Source organism: Eptesicus fuscus, chromosome 19, assembly GCF_027574615.1.
Source record: "Eptesicus fuscus isolate TK198812 chromosome 19, DD_ASM_mEF_20220401, whole genome shotgun sequence".
Lineage (NCBI taxonomy): Eukaryota > Metazoa > Chordata > Mammalia > Chiroptera > Vespertilionidae > Eptesicus > Eptesicus fuscus.
Genome location: NC_072491.1, coordinates 12237136 through 12259024, shown reverse-complemented (window position 1 = coordinate 12259024; position 21889 = coordinate 12237136). Strand labels below are relative to the sequence as shown.

The 21889-nt window shown below is 37.9% G+C and overlaps 1 protein-coding gene across 1 annotated transcript in view; it reads right to left on the bottom strand.

Annotated features, from left to right (window-relative positions):
• VPS13B (vacuolar protein sorting 13 homolog B) overlaps positions 1-21889 on the bottom strand; it is a 593664-nt gene that overhangs the window by 184656 nt on the left and 387119 nt on the right. The window contains exons 34-35 of the mRNA XM_008148507.3: positions 17974-18661; positions 827-964 (exon numbers count right to left, since the gene is read on the bottom strand). Coding sequence (XP_008146729.2) covers positions 827-964; positions 17974-18661 — 826 coding nt within the window. The remainder of the gene's footprint in view (positions 1-826; positions 965-17973; positions 18662-21889) is intronic.

Sequence of the window (21889 nt, the reverse complement as noted above, 5' to 3'; positions counted from 1 at the left end):
ATGAGGAGAAGGAAGAAGAAAGAGAGCAGGAAAAAGAAAGAGGAGGAGGATATGGGGGCGAGAGAAGAACTTAGTAGTTATGCTAAAATTAGTATAGTACAGAAGCGATCTAGGTCTTTGGAGGCATAAAAACAGGGTTCAAATGGATCATCTGCCCCTATGACCTTGGGCAATTTACATCACTTTTCCTTACTATAAAATAGGGATAATTATAGTGCCCACTCCTTGGTTATATGAGTGTGTAAAACAGTGCCTGGATTAATAAGCATTCAATATACTTTTATATCTGTGTCTCTTTAAAACTGAGTATTAATATATTTCAAGTACTTTGCTAAGTTTTTGAAATAAATGAATTTATGTATCTAACCAAATCTATCTGTGTATACTATGTATACTTATGTATGTATATCATGTATGTTATCCACCCATCCATCAACTCACCCACACACCTACCCACCCACCCATCTACCTACCTATCCATCTATTTTATTCTCTTCACTTACAGGCAAGGGGATCAAATACTTAGGGTCACACAGTTAATTAGTAGAAAAGATAGAAATAAAATCTTGGGTCTTTGGCCTCTAGTCAATACTCTTTTAACTGTTAACTACATTTTGTCAGACTAAAGGTAAGATTTAATGCATATTAATATTTGCCGTTTGACCTCTATAATGGGCAGCCTGAGAACAGTACACTTCTGGAAAACAAATGAACTATTCATTTTCGGCACCGAATATTAAGATTACTAACAAACCCTATGTACACGTTCATATACTCTCATAAAAAAAAAAAAAAGAGTACATGCATTTGTATAAGACTTTCTTACCTGGTCCATTAAGAAAGTCTTTAATTTGTAGCATTACAAGGGAAGGTGGAATACCACTTTTGCTGTCTATTTCTCCAGGCACCGTCTGTAGCCAAACTGTGCAGTAATCAAGGGCTTCAGGAAGAGTCTTCCCAGGATCTGAAGTGACAAATTTGAACCAAAAAAATGTCAATTACATCATAAACGTCTCATTTTGGTGCCAGACTCAGCTGATAGAGAAGGGGGAAAAAAAAACCTGGTTAATTATTTACATAACCTTCATGGATTCATTTGTATACATAGAGAATACTCATTTGTAACACAAGTGTTTGCATGGAGAAAGAGCAGCTCTCTTTGCACAAGGTGAAATGATAAAACCATGTTTTCCAGAACCAGGCCCAAAGGAAAAGACATTTCAAATCTTAACGAATACCATCTTTGAGAGAAGGTAAAGTTTCTGTATGCTGAGCTGCTGACCATTAACAGTTGAATAGTTGTATTTCTTTTTTTAAAAAACGGGATCTTGGAAACAAATTAAAGAAAAAGTGCAACCTTTTCAGCTTAAAAAAGCATATACATGTTCAAAGCAGCAGTGGATTAGTACTACTTAAGGGTTATTTGATCTGTTTCAGAGTGTTACTGACATTACAATCACTTTTTACTGCTAGGCTTTTGAAGTTAACTTCAGTAGCTTTCCCATAACCTTCTTTAATGATAAAAATTGGTCGATCTTTTAATAGTCCTAATTATAACTAAAATTGGACTTTTTCTGATTTAACTTTTTCTATTAAGTACTGTGTATTTTTTAAAAACTTTTTTCTTGTTAATATTGCATATAGTTTTTAAGAGCCTTTTTTTTAGCAAACGAATGGCAAACGGAATTTTCTTTTTAATGTTTAGCAAGCCAGTTTTTATTGAAATAGCTCTTTAAATAAAAACAACTGCTGTGTCTTGGCATACAATGTAGTAGGCTTTTTAAAAACTTCTAAATATTCACAGTTTTTCTTTAGTTTCAAGATTGTTTTACTCTCTGTGTTTTAATGGCCTCTGAATGTCAATTTTATAGGGATGTTCTTGCCATAGAGTCCATCTATTCCATTTTCAGTTGATTTGAAATGTGTTATTAGAGTGTTATTTATTTTAGGTTTTATTGATTGGATGGCTTTCAAGAATAGCATTTACATACAGTGTATTATATTCAACATATGGCTATACAGTATTACTGTCATATGTGAACTGGGCATATAAATTCTGCCTTGGAATTTGTATTTCCTGACCTTATCATGTGATCCTTATGAAATTTGGCATATGAACCTTTATGTGATTTCAAAGAAAATACTGAAAGCAATTGATCGTGACGTTAAATCTATGTGGTAAAGATCAAACACTAAACTAGTGCATTCTTCTCTTTTTATATGATCAGTGAATTTAAAGCAGTGAGAATATGCATAGTAGATCCATTACATAGTAACACTATACTATTCTCTCTTTTAAATATAATGGTCAAGTCTGGGGAAAGGTTGTCAAATGTCTGTTGTTGGGAGGATCTATAATGAGTCTGGAGGAGCTATGGACCTGCCAGGACCTGAGTGTCTATTTCTAGGGCCTCACGCATGGAGCCATCCAGAAACTGTTGTTATAAAGTAAGTGGTACTGTGTCAGACCTATACAAGACATAATTCTTTATTTTGAAGAAAACACAATCAAGAGAGAGAACAGTTATCTAACAGAGAAAACAGAAATCAGATGTAAGTATGTAACTAACTAAATAATGAACAGAGATGAATTCAACTGATGTAGAAATATTATGTGTAAGAAACTGGCAAGTAAAACTCATACTGATAATAAAACAAGCTATAGGAATCAGATATCCAAACTTGTCTGAGAGAATAGGGATATCATTAATATAGAGCATTTATATAAACAACTGATATTAATAGAAAAATGGGTAGAGGATAGATAAGCAATTATTAAATGAAGAAAATTAACAAACAAAAATAAACATTAAAAAATATAAACATTAAGAGAAATTCAATCTTAGCAATAATCAAAGAAAATATTTTTTAATAAGTAGAATTCTTCACCTATCAGATAGGCCAAGACTAAAAAAATTGATAATGTCTGTGTAATACACATATATGTGCAATAGAAAACAGAAAGCAATAAACAACCAAAAAACCTTATGGACACAGACAACAGTATAGTGGTTACTAGAGAGGAAGGGGGTAGAATCTTTAGGATGATCCTAAGCACATATATGAACCTAGAATTTATTCAGAGCTGAAAAAAATAAGACAACACAGCATTTATAAAAATTAAAATAAAGGGGAGAGAAAAAAGCACTTCAAAGGTTATGTGATGTCCTGCCTTCATCAAGGTACAGACTGGGGGAACAGCAAATAATGATAATGTGAACGAGCGTTTTACAAGTAGGGGAGGTGGGCCTCATGCAGCTTGCCTCTCTTTTCGTAGAAGTTGGAGGACCTGCACCTGGCACCCAGCCTAGGAATCTGCATTAGGGCAATTACAGGACGACATGACTTAGACAGAAAATAAACAAACTGGCAACAGAATAGGAATAAAGAAAATGGAAAAGTCTAGGAAATGTATACAAGGAAGCCAATATTTCAATGACTATTACCCAACAAAATATTACTGGCTTAATGATATTGTTGGTTTAATTACTATACAACCAGTTTAGAAGTATAGCTGTACTTACAGGGCTGATAGAAAAGAAAAACTGAAGTTAGGAACATCTAGGAAAGTACAGGTTGCATGGTTGATGAATACTGAATGTGTGACAAGGCTGGTGGCCACTCTCCAATTTTTGGTTAAAATCTCTACTCTGAATATTCCTGTAGTCACTGTGGTTATAGGAAGCAGCAATAGTAAGAGAAAGATATGTCAAAATCCCAGTCACTGTTTAGTCCCTTATACTCTAATGGCTAGATAATGAGGGTATGACTACTAGACTTCCGTTACTGTCTTCAATTTAACTTCTGAATTCCATTATCAGGCCTAGAAAATAGGATTCGTATTACACATCCCTCAGGGTCAATACAGCTGGAAGAGCACCAGATAAACTAAGATTAAAGGAGCCTGAGAATATAATATAAATGGAGTGACAAATGGGGAGACTGTTTCACTGGAAGCTCCTTCGGACTTTGCTAGTTTTCTTTTCATACTTTGCAAACACATATTTATTTGAATACAGGAAGCTCTTAAAATTAGTAAGCTTCTCCAAATGTCGATGAGCACATTTATCTCTAAGCCTAAAAAATAGGAGAAAAATCACATCTTACTGGGAGAAACAGACTGTGGGAAATGGGTCAGAAAAATGACAAATTGCTCATAGCCATAAATCTTGTTCAAAGTCAGCTAGAATTCACTTCAATAACTTATAATATTTGTTTTTCTTCTGGATTGACCTGGCCTCCAAAAAAAAAAAAAAAGATACTTCATCATATCCTGCCACAAGAAACAACCAAAGATAAGATTCAGAAAGTCTCAAGTCCATTTCCAGATGGATCAGGTATTGTTGGCTTTTACAGATACTCAATTCAGGCTGTATTCTTCATGCTTGCAGATTACTTTTTGCTCTTCTTCCCAAAACCTTCATCTTACTTAACTGCTTGGAAGGTCTTCCTCTGAATCTAATTCTTTAGAGCTGCTCATTATTATTATTATTACTTTTAACCCCTAGCAAATATTCAGAGTTAAGTATGTCTTTGCTTAACATTTGTATTAATAAAATATAATGTACTCATTGTGCCCAACTCAACACAAAAATTTGAAAATGAACTAGTTTATTTTCTTTGCAATCTTCTACTTAACATAAAATTTTATTTCCCACACTGAAACAGAATAGCTGAATGCTACAGATTTTGTATGCTTTACTATTAACTCTGCTTGGTTCTACTACTAGTATGTGGCAGGATAATCCTTTTTCATAACTAAATTGAAAGTTTACTAAGGTTCCAATAAGAAGACATTTCCCCACAGATTTCAGTGGTAATTTTCTCATTTTAAGTTTGATATAACACTGAATATATAATGAAGTCAATTACTTTTACACCAGATATTTCTAAGTGTTACCTACCATGCAGACAAAAAGTTTTAAATTCTTTGTGAATAAAGAACTTTGAACTTTAAAAAGCCTAGTCCATAAGAATCTGTTCATTTGAAAGCTACATCTATATATATAAAAGCCTAATATGCACATTGTCCCCACGGGAGTTCGACCGGGAGACCGATCGCTCGCTATGACATGTGCTGACCACCAGGGGGCGGCTTGGAACGAAGGAAGGCCCTGGCCAGCAGCTGGGGAGGGAGGCCCTGGCCAGCCCTGATCGCCGGCCAGGCCTAGGGACCCTACCTGTGCACGGATTTCATGCACTGGGCCTCTAGTATCATTATAAAGTGGACTAGAGTGAGCTCTACAGCAACATAATTTTCTTCATTTGCCCCTTTCTCACAGTAACTTGATTAACCATTAGTTTTATAAGGAGTTGATACTCCATGCCTCTGTCTGCCTTCTCTTGGCCACTTTTGTGTTCAAGAACACCTCTCTACGAGTGGATTGGTTAAGGAAGGGCAGAAAGAGAGGTTAGCCCAATAGTTATTTTCTCTGACAGTTTCAGGCAAAGTTTCTATTGTGGAAAATGCAAGAAACTATAGTCACAATAATGGTTTTTGATCCTTGGATTTAATTTTCACATGATACTCTTCTTGTCTTTTACATTTCTGTGGAAAATGGGTGCTAACTTAAATGCAAAGAAAACAGAATTTTCCTATGGTGGAGAGTTCTTGCAACCTGGTGTTATTGGAAAAAAAATTTTATTAATTGCAATTTGGGGGATAAGTCTGAAAAATAAACTTCTGATTAATTGGGTTGTGGTATGCCTCATTTTAGCCATGTTTTCTTCACCAAGTGAATGGTTTGTCATCGTACTCCTGGTATGAGTTTCTTGCTGTATTAAACAGATCTTGTTGCTGCTTGCAATCCTGGGTAACAAAATCGTGCTCAATATTATTAACAACTTTTGGAATTACATCATGCTTTAATTTCCAGTCATACGGATGCTAATGTTAGCATTTCTGATGATATGTAATTAAAACTGTTTCCTAAACTACTATGGTAGATTTACATTTCAGTAGCTTTTTGATTTGATGTCTTATAGTATTGAGTTTTCTTTCTGTTAGTAAAAGATAAAAATATCGCAAATCACCAGAAGCATAAAATTAATGCTTATATGATGTAGCACTGCAAATAGCCTGAAGATTTACTTGTCTCCACTTTATTGGTTCTAGAAAGTCCAGAAGGATCTATTGTTTGTTAGAGTGTATATGTGTTTTTAATGACAGACTAAGTTCTTTATAAATTTTGGATATTAACCCCTTATCAGATGTATCATTGGAAAATATGTTCTCCCATTCAATGGTTTGTCTTCTCATTTTGTTGATGGTTTCCTTTGCTGTGCAAAAACTTTTTAGTTTATTTATTTTTAATTTTGTTTCCCTTGCCCAAAGAGATATATCAGGAAGAATATTGCTACGAGAAATGTCTGAGATTTTACTGCTTATGCTTTCTTCCAGAATTATTATGGCTCAACACTAAAAACAAAACAAAACAATCCAATTAAAAAATGGACAAAGGACATGAATAGATACTTCTCCAAAGAGGACATACAAATGGCCAATAGACATATGAAAAGATGCTCAAAGTCACTAGTCATCAGAGAGATGCAAATTAAAAACACAATAAGGTATCACCATCACACCTATCAGAATGGCTACCATCAATAAACCAACAAACTACTGCTGACCAGGATGTGGAGAAAAGGGAACCCTCATGCACCGTTGGTGGGGATGCAGACTGGTATAGCCACAGTGGAAACCAGTATGCAGTTAGCTCAAAAAATTAAAAATAGAACTGCCTTATGACCCAGAGATTCCACCTCTAGGGATATATGTGAAGAAACCTGAAACACTTACTTGAAAGAATATAAGCACCTGTATGTTTATTGCAGCGTTACTTACAATCGCTGAGATTTGGAAGCAACCCAAGTATCCATTAGTAAATGAATAGATAAAAAAGGCTGTGGTACATTTACACAGTGGAATACTACTCAGCTGTAAAATAGAAGGAAATCTTACCTTTTGTGACAACATGGATGGACCTGGAGATTATGCTAAGTGAAATAAGCCAGTCAGAGAAAGACAAGTACCATATGATTTTACTTGTATGTGGAATTTAATGAACAGAATAAACCAACAAATAGTAACAGACTCATAGATACAGATAACAGACTGATAGCTGTCAGAGGGAAGGAGGGGGCTGGGTGAAAAGGTGAAGAGGTAAAGGGTTTAAGCAACCCCCCTCCCCCCAAACAAACAAAAAAAGCCCTCATAGACAGACAATAGTATTGTGATTATCAGAGGGAAATGGGCGGGGGGGGGGGGAGGGGAGGAGGTAGGAGAAGGTAAAGGGGGGATAAATGATGATGGAAAGAGACATGACTTGAAGTGATGAACACAAAATATAATATACAGATGACGTATTGTATCTCTTAAACCTATATAATTTTACTAATCAATGTCATCCCAATAAATTTATTAAAAATAAAAAGGGACAGACTAAGTATTTTATTCACTTTTCTGCAAAGTCTTCAGTGGCCTGTAATTATGGGTTACAGACATCCTGAAGTCTGTCTGCCACAGCTAGTGAGCCCAGGCCGGTCCCAGGCGGCGACAGAACCAAAGTGGCATCCATGGCTGCTTAGGAAGACAGCGTCTCTGTGGCCTGTTATGAAACAGCATTAAGTGACTTCGGATGGACTCTTAAGGGACAACATGGAAGAGGCTTGTGAAATAGCCTGTCACTGACCCAGGACTGACTGAACGCAGAGTTAGTTCATGGAGCTTTCTCACATTTTGTTCCAGAGGAGAGTTTATGTCAGTTTATAACAGGATAAAATGTAGGGTAATGAGAACAACATGAACTCTGAAGGCACACAGACCTGGGTGTAAGTCCTGACTCCTTGAAGTGGGTGAGTTTCATCTGAACACTGCTGGGCTCCAGTTTCTTTGTTTGCAAAATGGGGATAATAAACTAAATTGCAGGGTTGTTGAGAATATTATATTAGATAATATGTGTAATGTGTCCTATGGGGCATATCACAATAGGAGTCCAATAAACAGTCACTATTTTGTTTCTTAAACTCAAACTCCAAACAAAATAGGAGTGTGTGGTAGGACTTTCAAGTATCTACTCTTCCTAGTTTTTTTGGTTTTGTCTTTTGATTTTGAAAATTTTTTTTATTACTGATCTAAAATAAGAGGAATACAAAAGGTAAAAAATAAAAATCTTTGCTTATTAGTGAAAATTATACCCAATTTTGATCTGAAAAATAGTAAGCATATTTATATTTAATTTTTTAAATGATAAATGAGATTTGAAATACTAGCCAATATACTTACTTCCCTGTAATACTCCTAGCTAGGAGAAATTATAGACTCGACAACGTCCCTGCTCTTTGGTTTTGATTAATTACCAAAACTATAGTCTTAGCCTCTTTCTCATCCCTTAGAAAGACTTGGCCAACATACAGGAAGTAAATACTCTGCAAGGAAGTAAATGATCTGCAAGACAAAGTAGACTTCTTTCCATTTTTAAAACTATAAGTTAGACTCCTTTACAAAAGGATCTGGGTATATCAACCTTTATACAACTAGATCAAAATGACACTTTAAAATAATTTATAAAAACACATGGTGAGTGCATGAGGACTGCAATTTCACACCCCTTCCCTCCTTCCTTCTTTCTTCCTTTTTTTCAGGAAGAGCAAGCAGAGTCCACAGCTAGCCAGAGCAGGTGGTGAGAAACTACTTGACAAGGGATCAGGGTAGTAGGTGAGATTCCCTACTTCCCTCCTTCTCTCCCACGTCATTGACAAGATGATGCTAACCAGCAGGTAATATATGCAATAGCATTTCAATAAATTCTTTTTAATTTGTCTTCTATGCTGTTCAGTGGTGTTCTTGGTATCTTTCCTATGTACCATATGATTTTACTTGTATGTGGAATTTAATGAACAGAATAAACCAACAAATAGTAACAGACTCATAGATACAGATAACAGACTGATAGCTGTCAGAGGGAAGGAGGGGGCTGGGTGAAAAGGTGAATATTCACCCTTTGATATTCATGTTAAATTCAAATGTGCGTTTCAGATGTTTTGCAGGACAACATCTGATTAAATTCAGTACACGTGAATACAGGGTGCTGTCTAGTAAAGAAATGTAGTCATATATACCCAAGGAAGACCAACTTAATCCCAACTGTAAGCCTCTGAGCGAAGTCAGTTCTGTAATATCAAAGCCAAACCAGTGGCTTTAAGTGATTCCTCCCATTTTCATTAATTTTAAGTAAATATTAGTTAAAATGGTTGTCAAAAAGGCCAGGACACTAATCTTTTCCTCATGTCCAAAAAGGAAGGTCTATTAAATTCTCCCTTCTACTACTACTAATTCCAGAAGTCCCAACTTACAGCTGAAGAACGTTTCATAGTTCCAAGGCATTGCATAAATATTGTCTCATTTGGAGCTCAGATTAAACTATAAAAAAAAAACAGATATTATTATACCCATTTTAGAGATAAGAAAACTAAAACACCAAAAAATTTAGTTATTTGCATAAAAAAGCCAAGAGTATTACAGCCAAGACTAAAAGTAAAAATTACTGATTTTCATCTCAATACCCTTCCCCATACATTAGTTTCCCCCACTGGCTAGGTCACTTATTTTTTCCAGAGAGAAAGGGAGAGGGAGAGAGAGATAGGAAAATCAAAGATGAGAGAGAATCATTGATTGGCTGCCTCCTGCACGCCCACCACTGGGAATGGAGCCTGCAACCTGGGCATGTGCCATGACCCTGACTGGGAATCGAACCATGACCTCCTAGTTCATCAGTTGACACTCAACCACTGAACCACATTGGCTGGGCTGGGTCACTTCTTATTTAACTTTCTCAGCACAATTCTCGCTGAGTGCCTCGCATTTAATAGACCTACTTACTCGCTATTCCTGTCAAAGTAATAATTTCATTTCACATTATAGGTCAGCAAGAAATGTTCCCAGCAGCTAAATTTTCAGATAAATGTTCAAGTTATGATCATTATGACATTAAAGTCACAGGTTAATGCTAAGCCTTTCCAGGGACATTAGCAAAACCTTTAATTCTAAAGAGACATGTAACTCAATCCTTCTCTTAAAGTCACAATAACTAAATGAAATCAAGATATGATTTATGAGGTGTAAGAAGCCAGTTTATGATTTTCCAACTGTTGGTTTACTCAAATGTCTTTGGCACATTTTCTGCAGACCTAATTCACAAAAGAGTAAAGAAGTCAATTACTGTAACTGCAATTTAAAAAATTACACAATAGCAATGAAGTGATATGAATTATTTTTGCTATTAGAACCACTATTTTAAAATTGGATTGAAGATATTAACAATGATGATAAAAGCAACAATAGTAATAACATTCATTGAGCCCTGTGCTACACACTTAGCCACGAGCTCTATATACATTATTGAATTCTCTCAGCAACCTTAGGAGGTTGCTGTCAGTATTATCCTCATATTAGAGATCAGGAACTGAGGTTTAGAGAAGTTAAATAACTTGGCCACGTTATTTAAGTAGCAGAGCTGGGATTAGAACCCAGGAATGAATGACTCCAAAGTGAGCTCTATATAAGTAGCAGAGCTGGGATTAGAACCCAGGAATGAATGACTCCAAAGTGAGCTCTAAAAAAACCAAAACCAAAACCAAAAAACACACAAAGTGAGCTCGATTCTATTCTATGTTTGCCTCTTAATTGGACCTGAAGTCATAGCTGTAACATTTAGAAAACTCATATTTCTCAGTATGATAAATTCTAATCAACTTTAATTTCTGTATCTTAGTCTTGCTGATGCTTGAAAAATTATAATAAGGTAGAGAAGTTGCAAGAGGGCAGAAGCATTGTTTTCAAATCGGTTTGTTAGTTCCTAGAACACATTAATGGGTAATAAGATACTGGGCTGACTGACTGACTGTGTACTAAGGAAGCAGGGGGGTTAGTTAAATTCCGCCAGGATGGGTCAATTCCTTCACAATTGACCAGATGGCACAGTCATTTCTTCAAAAACAAACAAAAAGCTCTAAACAAACAAGAAGAAAAATGACTTTTTGAGGCTGCCTTGGGCTGCATAGTCAAGATATGAGGCAATTTCCAATCTGGACTCTATTACCTTAAACAAAACAAATACCAATTTTTAAATATTTATAAACACAACTAATACGATTATGTTAAAAACAACTACATACATCTTTATTTAAATGAGAATTGCCAATAACCCAGCTGCTGCACATGAGAGTGCTGGCAGACGTCACTTGGGGCAGAGGTTGCTCCAGGTGAGGAGCGCAGGGAAAAGCCTACTGGCACATGATTCCCATATTTTGAAAAGAAACCTGTTAACTCAGAGCTGTATTATCTACCTGAACTAGGTAGAAAGCCACTTATAGGTTATTAATATTAATAGCTGCAAAAGAAATTCAAGTTGGTAACTTAGTCTTTAATCTGTCATTTTTTAAATTATGGAGAGTAAAACAAAGCTACACACACACACACACAGGAATCACTGGCACAATTTAAGATAACTAAATTGTGCAGATTGGGGATTATGCTTTATCACTGAAAATTATAAGCAACTCATCATTCTTATTTCACTTCAGGTTTCTAAAATAGATATAGCTATCGGTATAAACATAGACTCTATCATCTATTCTGGGTAGCTACTCATAGTAAATTTAGGTTTTTTAATATATATGTGTATAAATTGTATATAACACACACATATATGTATATATGTCAGTCACATGTGCTGAGAAGGCAACATGACAGGAGGGACAATGCATTTCACAGAATTTCCTCTTCTAACTTGATTTTATAACACATGAGAGAATGTCCCTGTGGAACACACAGAGCAAACACCACTACCACCCTCTGAGTATGTGGGCACGTTCTTTGTGTAACGGTGACACGGGCAGAATCAAGTTAATGCTGACAACTCCCTGAAAGCAGTAATTATTCATTACAATGCATTTAACTGATCTGTGCTTATAGATCTAAAGATATTAAAGTATCACTTTTGGGGGAAATCCTGTATTAAGTTTCCCAGAAAGCCATGTGTTGGCTAATGGACTAGGAAATATTTTTATTATTTTAAATTGCAGGATTTCTGGTGCCAGCCAAAATTGGAATAAGTTCACTGTAGCCTAACTCTCATGCTGCTTACAAGTAAAACCTTGAAAAAAATACAAAAATAAATACCTGAGAACTCAGAAAAGTAAACAAGAACAATGCAGATTTGGGAAGAGCCTTAAAATTGCAGACATGACCCATATAGTGGTGAGTTTCCCATTTTCTTCTTTTGTTTGTTTTGTTTTGTTAATCCTCATCCAATGATATTTTTTTCATTGATCAGAGAGTGGAAGAGAGAGAAGAGGAGGAGGCGGAGCAGGAGGAGGGAGGAAGGAGGGAGGGGGAGAGAGAGAGAGAGAGAGAGAGAGAGAGAGAGAGAGAGAGAGAGAGAGAGAGAGAGAGAGAGAGAGAGAGAAAGAGAGACATTGATGTGTGAGAGAGACATCGATTGGTTGCCTCCTGCATGCACCTCAACCAGGGTTGGGGATCGAACCTGCTACCAGGTACGTGCCCTGGACCAGGAATCAAACACTCGACCCTTCGGTGTGCCACTGAGCCACCACCAGTGCCCATTTTCTTTTGTTCTGTTTTTCATCTTTTCTCTTATTACTTTGACTTGAGAGTGAGTCCTAAGTTGTGGTGCACAGTGATGGCAAGAACAGCCAAAAATCCAACAGAATCCCTGATGGGAAATAATGCCCCTTGGGTTTCCAGAATACAGGGGAGACCAGCTACTTTTCTTTCATTGTTCTCTCCTAGTTTTGCCCCAAGGTGGCTGTGTGTGTGTAACAGGGAGGGCAGTGGCCATCATGTGGTGGCAGTGACAAGCGTTTAAGACTTTAGCAGGTGTTATAACTATGTTTCATGAGGTAAAGGTAAACACACTTAGAAATGAATGGAAATATAGTTTTCAGAAAAGAAACAAAACTACAAAAAAGAAACAAAAGAAAAATTTAGAACTGAGAAATTCAACAGAAATTATCCATCATAAAGAGCAGAGATAAAAAGAAAAAAACAAAGGAGACTCAGTGATCAGTGGGATAATATAAAATAGTTTAACACTGGAGTCCCAAAAGCAGAGAAATATTGGTGCAGAAAAATATTTAAAGAAATAATAGCCAAAAGGTTCCTAAATTTAACTTGAAAACATATATTTACAGAGTCCAGCTCAGAGAACTTCAAACAGGATAAATTAAAAAAAATCAAGCCCAGATACATCATAATCAAGCTGCACAAAACCTTAAACAAAGAAAAAAATCTTGAAAGCAAATAGAGAAAATAACACATTACATACATGGAAATAATAACAGGAATTAACATGGATTTCTCTTCAGAAACCACAGAGGATAAAAGACAGTGGAACATACAGTATTTCTGAAGTGCTGGAAGTCATGACAATCCATAATTCCACTTCCAGCAAAAATACCTTTCAGGAATGATAGAGAAAATAATACTCTTAGATCATAGAAAACTAAAATAATTCCTTGACAGAAGGCTTGCTCTAAAAGAAATGCTAAAGGAAGTTCTTAATGCTGAAGGAAAATTTAACAGAGAAAAACTTGGAATATGAGGAATGAAGGAAGAGCTCTGTACAGGGAAAAAATAAAATAGACTACTTTTTGCCCGGTCTGGGAGGCTCTGTTGGTTGCAGCTTTGTCCCGTACACCAAAAGGTTGTGGGTTCAATTCCTGACCAGGGCACAAGACTAGGTTTCAGGTTCGATCCCTGGTTGGGGCAGGTGCGGGAGGCAACTGACAGATGTTTCTGTCTCACATCGCTGTTTTTCTGTTTCTCTTCTCTTTTCTCTCTCTCTAAAATCAATAAAAACGTATGTTCAGGTAAGGATTAAATACACACACACACACACACACACACACACACACACTATTTTTTCCTGTTTTAGTTCTTTAAAATATGTAACATTATTGAAACAAAGATAAAAATTTATCTGGTAGAGTCTTCAATATATGCAGACATAGTACACATGATAATTAAAACATAAGTGGCGAAGGATAGGAAATCTATATGATTGTAAGGCTTCTACATTTTCCTTGAAGAGATAAAATGTAACCACTAAATAGAATAAAAGATTAGGCATGCTAATTGTAAACTCCAGAGCAACCAACAAAACATATTACAAAGAAATAAAGCCAAAAAACAGATAAATTAAATAGAATGCTAAAAATTATTCTGAATTGCAGCCAGAGATCAAACTACAAATAATTTAGAAAAAATAATTTGAAGAGCAGACCTATTTTATTCCTCTGTATCCAAGCAGTTTTTCTTACTCCATCATTAGCATACAAATGATACTAAGCTTTTCTAAATTGCTTCTCTGGCACAGTCTCCCATGGTCATGAAGTTCCATATTCTGCTAAACTTTCATCATTAATCATAATTAGTATAATTATTAAGTCATGTCTGACATACTCAATTGGGGCAATCATTGAGATGCACATATATGTTAAAACTGCTATTGGCTGGCTGCCACTTGAGTTACCTTATGGAAAAGGATTAATTTCAGTATCAAGGGAGAAAGTACAGTAAGTCCTCCCTAAGTGTCATCCATAGGATTCTGTGACTTTAAGAAACACAACATACAATGAAACCAATTTTACAGGCTAATTCATATGAACAAGAGTTAAGTTCCTACAGTATCTCATCAATGTTATAAAAATATGACGTTGAATGAAATGATGTTGAGGACCTGATGTATGAACACTGCAGAAAGACATACCAGTGTGCTATACACTTTCATTTTTGACTGATGACTTTTCTTTGACCGTTCTCAGAAAGCTAGTGTCATGGTGATTGAGACCCCTTTTTGTCTTTCCAATTAAGACACTGCAATGCCTCCTTTACTTTAGAATCCAGAAATGGAACAGGTACCTTCCACTTCAGCTCCTCCTCCCCATGACTGTTAACATTATATTCACTCATATTTTTCTCTTTTTTCTTACCCACATGGGCTGTTTTAGGGCTTCAAGAGAATACTGGACATGGAACAGTGCTTTCTGTTCAAGAAGGAAAAGGCTACATGAAGTGTTTCTAGATAATGAAATTGAGTAATTCATTCAAGTAAGCAATTTAAAATAGAAATTCTCCAGATAAGTTATTTTAAAAAAATAACTTAATTAGAATTTAATAAAATGTATGTATTTAAAACACTGAATAAATTAATTAGTGCTCCACTGGAATATTTTAAAAAATGCATTTTTAAAAGAAGTCAAAATAAATTTTAATCTGATAGGGTAGTGGCTTATACATATCCACTGTCCGAGGCGAAAGCAGTACACTTCATTTTTAGAAAGGTGAGTGTGGGGAGATGACTTCCAAATCACTGACTGATAAAACTTTAGAATTGTAATGGGCCTTGTTAATATCTAGAATAGTCATCACATTTTACAGACAAGGAAACAGAAACCCAAAGAAGTGAAGTGCCTGGCTAAGATCACTTGCTAGTTAATGGCAGGGCCAATATTATTATTAAAGGCTTTTTGCTTCCCAGTTTAGTAAACTTTCTACTATATAGTTAACAGGTAAGCAGTAGCAGCAAACATTCATGAGGGCCTACTACTTGCTGGGCTCAATGATAAGTACTTTCACGAATTATCTTTTTTCAATTTCACGATCACTCTATGAGGTAGGCACACACCTTTGTAAGTGACAGAGTTAGAATCTGAACTCGGGTATGTCATACTACCAAGAGAAGCTGTACAGTGCAGCCACATCATGGGCACATTTAACACACACAAGTTCACCAGATAAAACACTTGCATTGTCTGAAGTGGGACTCTGGAGTCTGAGAATTTTGATTGTCACCTTTCTCTCCACTCTAGGGATCCAGACAGGCTGTGTGACCAGACTCAGGAGTCCAGCGAATCTTGGCTTTGAATTTTAGCTGTTTATTGCTAGGTTTGTAATCTTGGACAAATTACTTAGCTTCTCCAAACTTTAGTTTCCTCCTCTGTCAGATGGGAATATAACATTCCCCTTAGAGTTGTGATAAAGACTAAATGAGATCATGCATGCAAAGCAGCTGGTACAATGCCTGGCACAGATTGAGTACTCAATAAATGCCAGTTCATTTTTTAAGCCGTTATATTTTAACTACCTTCTTTCCGATAAATTTCTCCAAATTGCTAAATGCATTTTTAAGAAACATGATAATTTAAATAGCTAACTATCATGTAAGCCTTTACTGAGTCTGGCCCATAACCTTCACTCTAAGCTTCATCTACTGAAATTGGGGTCCATGCCGACCTACACACAAGGATTTTTTTAAAAACAAAATGTACTTCGTTATTTTGACCTAGGAACTGATTCAAATGTACATCTTTGATATGAGCCCCGATAACTTTGCTGAATCTAGTATAAATATCTCTTTGTAGAGATCACGGAATCACCCACCTATAAAGCGACTACAGCGGAAAGAACTTAGGGAGGGGCTTGAAATAAAGTTTCATTTTCCATATCCTGCACCGAGTTTGGCCAATGCTAAGCAAGTATCAGGTATCAGGCATAAGTCCCCGAATCATATAACATCAACTACCTCCCTCCACTCTCATTCCAGTTCCCCTGAAATGCCTACTATACTGTAGGCCTCAGTACAGGAGAACATGTTTGAGGAAGGGAGGCCGTGGTTGCTGGTACATGTGTAACTGGCCCTCAGAAAGGGAAAGCTGATTGACAGCATTTGCCAATATCTGTGGCATAAATACTCTCATTATGGCTGACTGAAACTACCAGTGGTTTAACAACTCTGTCTTTCAAAGTACCGAATGGAGCAACTGGCCCTTGCAAGCCCGTGGGAGCCAGAGGCAGCACCAGGCGGTCTGGAAGGTAACCCTAGGTTACTCCGGGCAGCAACTGGCCTGTCACCCGTCAAAAGCAAGGACTTGCACTGCACTTGTGAGGGCTCCTTTGACCTTACTTCCTTGGGCTGAATCGTGATCCTCACACCTGCCACCATGGTTCTCCTAATGCCAACCATGAACCACCAGATTGACGAAGTCTCCAAATGCCTACCGCGGGCCTCCAGCTTCCCGATGGAACCACCTGACAGCAATTACATGCCTGAATCAGACCTGAGCTTTACATGCCTGAATCAGACCTGAGCTTGCTAGGGTCCTCTTCCAATACCGTGTTTTAGGTGACTCAGCCCCTTTCTCCAGTCTTTCTGGCCAAATAGCTTAACTCTACATTGTCACTTAAGCCCTTGTTACTTAACAGCCAGTATGTCTTCAATCTAAATCCCTGATCACTTGCCTAATCTCAACAAACAACAGGTGTCAGAAGTTCAATAAAATATATTAGGATGCTTTCTGGTTATAAGAAAGGTATGGATGGGGCAACAGAGCCAGTTGGCCAACACCACTAATACAAGTGTTTTATATTTGTATACAAATCTTTAAATCATCTGAGTTTACAAATAAACCTTCTCAAACACATTTATTATTATGCTGATATAGCAAGATGATTAGACCAAAATACCAAAACAATAAATGCCATTTTCTAAGGTTCTTTTTTTTTTTTTTTTTAACCTGGATAGCTGCATTTACATGGAAAGCACACCTACAGGCCATTACTATGAAAACAAAACAAAACAAAACACCCTTTGCTACCCAATCACTGGAAATTGTCAAGCATTTTATAGCCCAGAAAGAGACCTGTTTCATTTAGCTTCTGAGGAGAAAAAAGAATATTCAGAAGTATAGTAAGGACATGAGGGTTTACACCTTGATACATTTCAAACACTTACTTAAACATGATTCCGCTTTAGAACATGAACTTTCCAAATTACATATTCTGTAGAGAAGGAAGTCTTGTCTGGTCTGCCAGCTGATCCATCTTGAAAGTGGGAATAAAACTGAGTATGTAATAGCAGCTATTATCACTCCAGTAAAGTTGAAGGCTCTTACCTGAACATTTGTAATCGGAGGCTACCCCTTTAAGCACAGCATCAAAAATGGTCATTTCTACTCGCTGCTTTCGGTGGTGACAACTCAGAAGCAAAGACGGCTGGGAGACAATAATGTGTAAAAAGGGTTCTAGCTGCAAGTTACCGGCCCCTCTTCGTCCCGGCTGCCGAACGATAGTTACACCAAGTGCCTGTCTCGCAGATGACCGTGTAGTTGCATGAAGACTTTCAAGAGAGATGGCCCCTATTTTCTTCCCCGAGGGAAACGACACGTTGCTGCTTAGGAGATCTTCCGCTGTTACTGTGGAAATGCATGCCTCGCTGGATTTAGTAACATCTGAATCATTTTCTGGGAGATTTAATGAGCTCTTGCCTGTTTTTTCATTATCCTTCTGTTCTTGAGATTTCGATTTGGGTAAGGCCGTACAGGAATATGTCATTAGTGAGATCCTACTTGCAGTAATAAATACGTCAAAGGGAATGAAATTTAGGTTTTTTACAATTGATGACTGGTGAGAGGGACGGGCGATGCGGTGCTGACTGGTACCGCTGTGCTGCTCTATTTGCACTATTCTGATTTTAACACTGTCACTGCCAATGCCGCTGTCCTGGGCACCGCTGCACCGAGATGAGGTGTCAGCCACGCTTCCGTCAAATGTATCCATTTTTTTCTGTTCTTGCTTAGAGATCTGTAAGGAAAAACATGAAAACATTTTAAGCTAGTTACATGCCAAGTGTTGTAACATAAAGGATGTTATATAAACATGTTTAGAAAATGGTAGTCTAGTATAACTTGTAACAGAATAATCATAAAAACAAATGAGGAGCCCATTCAAAAAATTATTCATATTAAAATGCCAAGGAAATATGTGAGAAAAAGCATCAAATTTGCATTTCTGACATTAAAATATACTTTTGAGTGTCCGACTTTCTTTCTTTGGACTAAAGAAAAGTAGTATATATAAAACGTGCCTCTTTAAAGAATTAGTATTCTTTACAGTGATTTCCCAAGTAGTACAATAAACTATTTCCAAGTTGTGATTATTGTTGGTTGAAATTCCACGTTAGGTAACAGTAGTTTCCACTGTTTACCCCTGTCATAAAACTGATTTATAGGTTTCTGGATAGTAAGAAAGATAGGGAAAAGTTATGAAAGACAAAGAAAAGTAAACTAAGGTAAACGTATGCCATTCAAAATGTTTATTTTGCTCTACAATATGACTTAAAACAGCAGTAAATGTAAGTTATCAAATAAATGTAAGCAATTAAAGCCCTTGAAGGTGGATTTTTCTTGGTGCACAAAAGGCTCCTCATCCTCAGAGCCTTCCATCCAGGACGCGCTCTGAGGAGAACAGAACCTGCGGCGGCGATGGTCACCCCGGCAGCGATGGTCACCCCGGCAGCACAGCCCCGAGACCTTCCGTTTGGTTCTCTGTTCCACGTTCTTAGGTCTCCCAACCATCAGTCTGCTATATGCTGCTCGGCAGCTAGATGTTTCACTTTCTTTTCCATTGACATAACCATGGAAAATCCGAGGAAAACCCCAATCCTCCCAACCCCCATCTTAGCACCAAACATAACCGATGGTAACACTTGAGTGCATTTCCTCCCAGTTTTTTGCCTACCTGTGCAAAGGTTCCTCTCACCCCTTTATGGTTAGCATCATACTGCAGAGAAAAAATGTGTAACCCAATGTTTTTCCAAGCTAATATACTCTTCATAAATGCCACTTTGAAAGGCTGCACAACATTTCATTTAGAGTTAGAAACAAGTTATTTAACCATTCCCATATAATTAGACATTCAAGTTTTCAATTTTTGTCAACAAACATCTATGACAAACATCAAATAATATTTCCTCGGGACAGGCTCCTAGAAGTAGAAATGCTAGGCAAATGAAATGGTAAGGAAAGTTTAAGGTTATAGAATATTGCCAACACCATTCTAAATTAATATTACTACTGGTAATGGAAAAAATTTCCCCAAAGTACTGGGTATTGCTTATCTTTTTTTTCAAAGGCTCTTCCTTAATGGTATTCGTAATTATAATATTATTTTTCCACAGGCTACAAATTATTATAAGTTGCTTGTGAAAATGTTAAAGGGTTGTTAAATCAAGACAACAATGTCAGAGTCATTAAATTTTTTCAAATACTATTTATTGATTTTTACATTGCTGAGGGAGATACAGATTATTGTTAGGAAAATCCAGCATAAGCTATTTGAAACAAAAACAATTTCCCCCTGTTCTTTGAAGAGACTAGTTTGTTTGAACCACTCTATGGATGTCCTGCTGTTTCCAGGTCGGGAGTGGCCCTTCTGAGCTGGCTCTAGCTGGCACACATTTAATATCCATCAATACTCCTAACAAACGACACTTGTCTGGGAATTGTTCTCTCCTTCTGGGTGATTTTACTTTACTTATGCTTCTTTTTAAGGATGTATTTTCTCTTCAAATGTTTTGTTGGGGCAGTATCAGATCCTACTAAACCAATTTATAGGCTCTGGAGTCACACAGACGTGGGGTCAAGTCCAACACTTTCTAATTGTATGAGTTCAGACAAATTACAAACTTCTCTAAGGCTACATAACCTCATCTGTAAAACAGAGATGACAAATCCTATCTCAAAGGGTTAGTCTGATGAATCAGAGAGTTAATGTAGCTAAAGAGGGCAATCACAGTGCCTGGCATATAGTAAATACCCCCAAACGGGCAGCTGTTGTTTCTGTCTCTTTACCAGATGGAGGACTGCTAATCGGACTGAGACATATAATTTCACTTCTGGCCATCACTAAGGATCTGGTGCAGTGCCGGGCACACTGATGAGAGGATCCATACATGTTTGATAATATGTGAGTTTCTGATAAAATATTAAATTATTAAATATTAATGAGAAAAACTGCACTGCAGATTATAAATGAATGATTGTAATATGTAAATACTAGAGGCTCAGTGTATGACATTCGTGCACTGAAGGGGGGGGAGGGTTGGGGTCCCTCAGCCCGGCCTGCGTCCCCTCGCAGCCCGGGACCCCTCAGTGGATGTCCACCTGCCAGCTTAGGCAGACATCCCCTGAGGGGTCCTTAGCGCTGCCGCGGAGGCAGGAGAGGCTCCCATTGCCGCTGCTGCACTCACCAGCCATGAGCCAGCTTCTGGCTAAGTGGCACTCCCCCTGTGGGAGCGGACTGACCACCAGGGGGCAGATCCTGCATTGAGCATCTGCCCCTTGGTGGTCAGTGTGTATCATAGCAACCAGTCGTTCTGCAGTTAGGTCAATTTGCATATTAGCCTTTTATTATCTATATATAGAAAACCCTAATATGCAAATAGACTGAACGGCAGAGCAACCAGACAACTGGTCGCTATGACATGCACTGACCACCAGGGGGCGCGCGGGGAACATGTCGGGCATTGGCAGCAGGCGGCAGAGCACAGAACATGGTGGGTGTTGGCTGCGGCGGGATGGTGGAGCAGGTGAGTGGGGGTGCCAGACCAAGGTGGGGCACCGGTCGCTGTCATTGGGGCGAGCCTATGGTGGTTACTGAAAATTCTTTGTTGTCATGTACTGTGGTCCCACCCAAGCGCTTGCACCTGCTGCCAGCCCCAATCGCTCCTCAGGGCTTCTCTACCTCCCCCTGCTCCTGAGGGGCTATCAGGGCAGCAGCCGCCACTCGCACCTGCTGACAGCACCAGCCCCGCTCACGCCTGCTGCTGGCGACGGCCCCAATGGCTCTTCACCATCAGCAGGTGCGAGCGGGGCCGGATCCGTCAGTGTGTGGGAGCAGAGGCAGCAAGAGCAGGGCTGCCAGCAGAGAGGGGACCAGGGGCCATGGCAGGGGCGCGGGGGATGAGCCAAGACCCGCTCCTGTGCCCACCGCAGCCTCGTGGCTCACCATTCCTTTCAAGGTGCACGAATT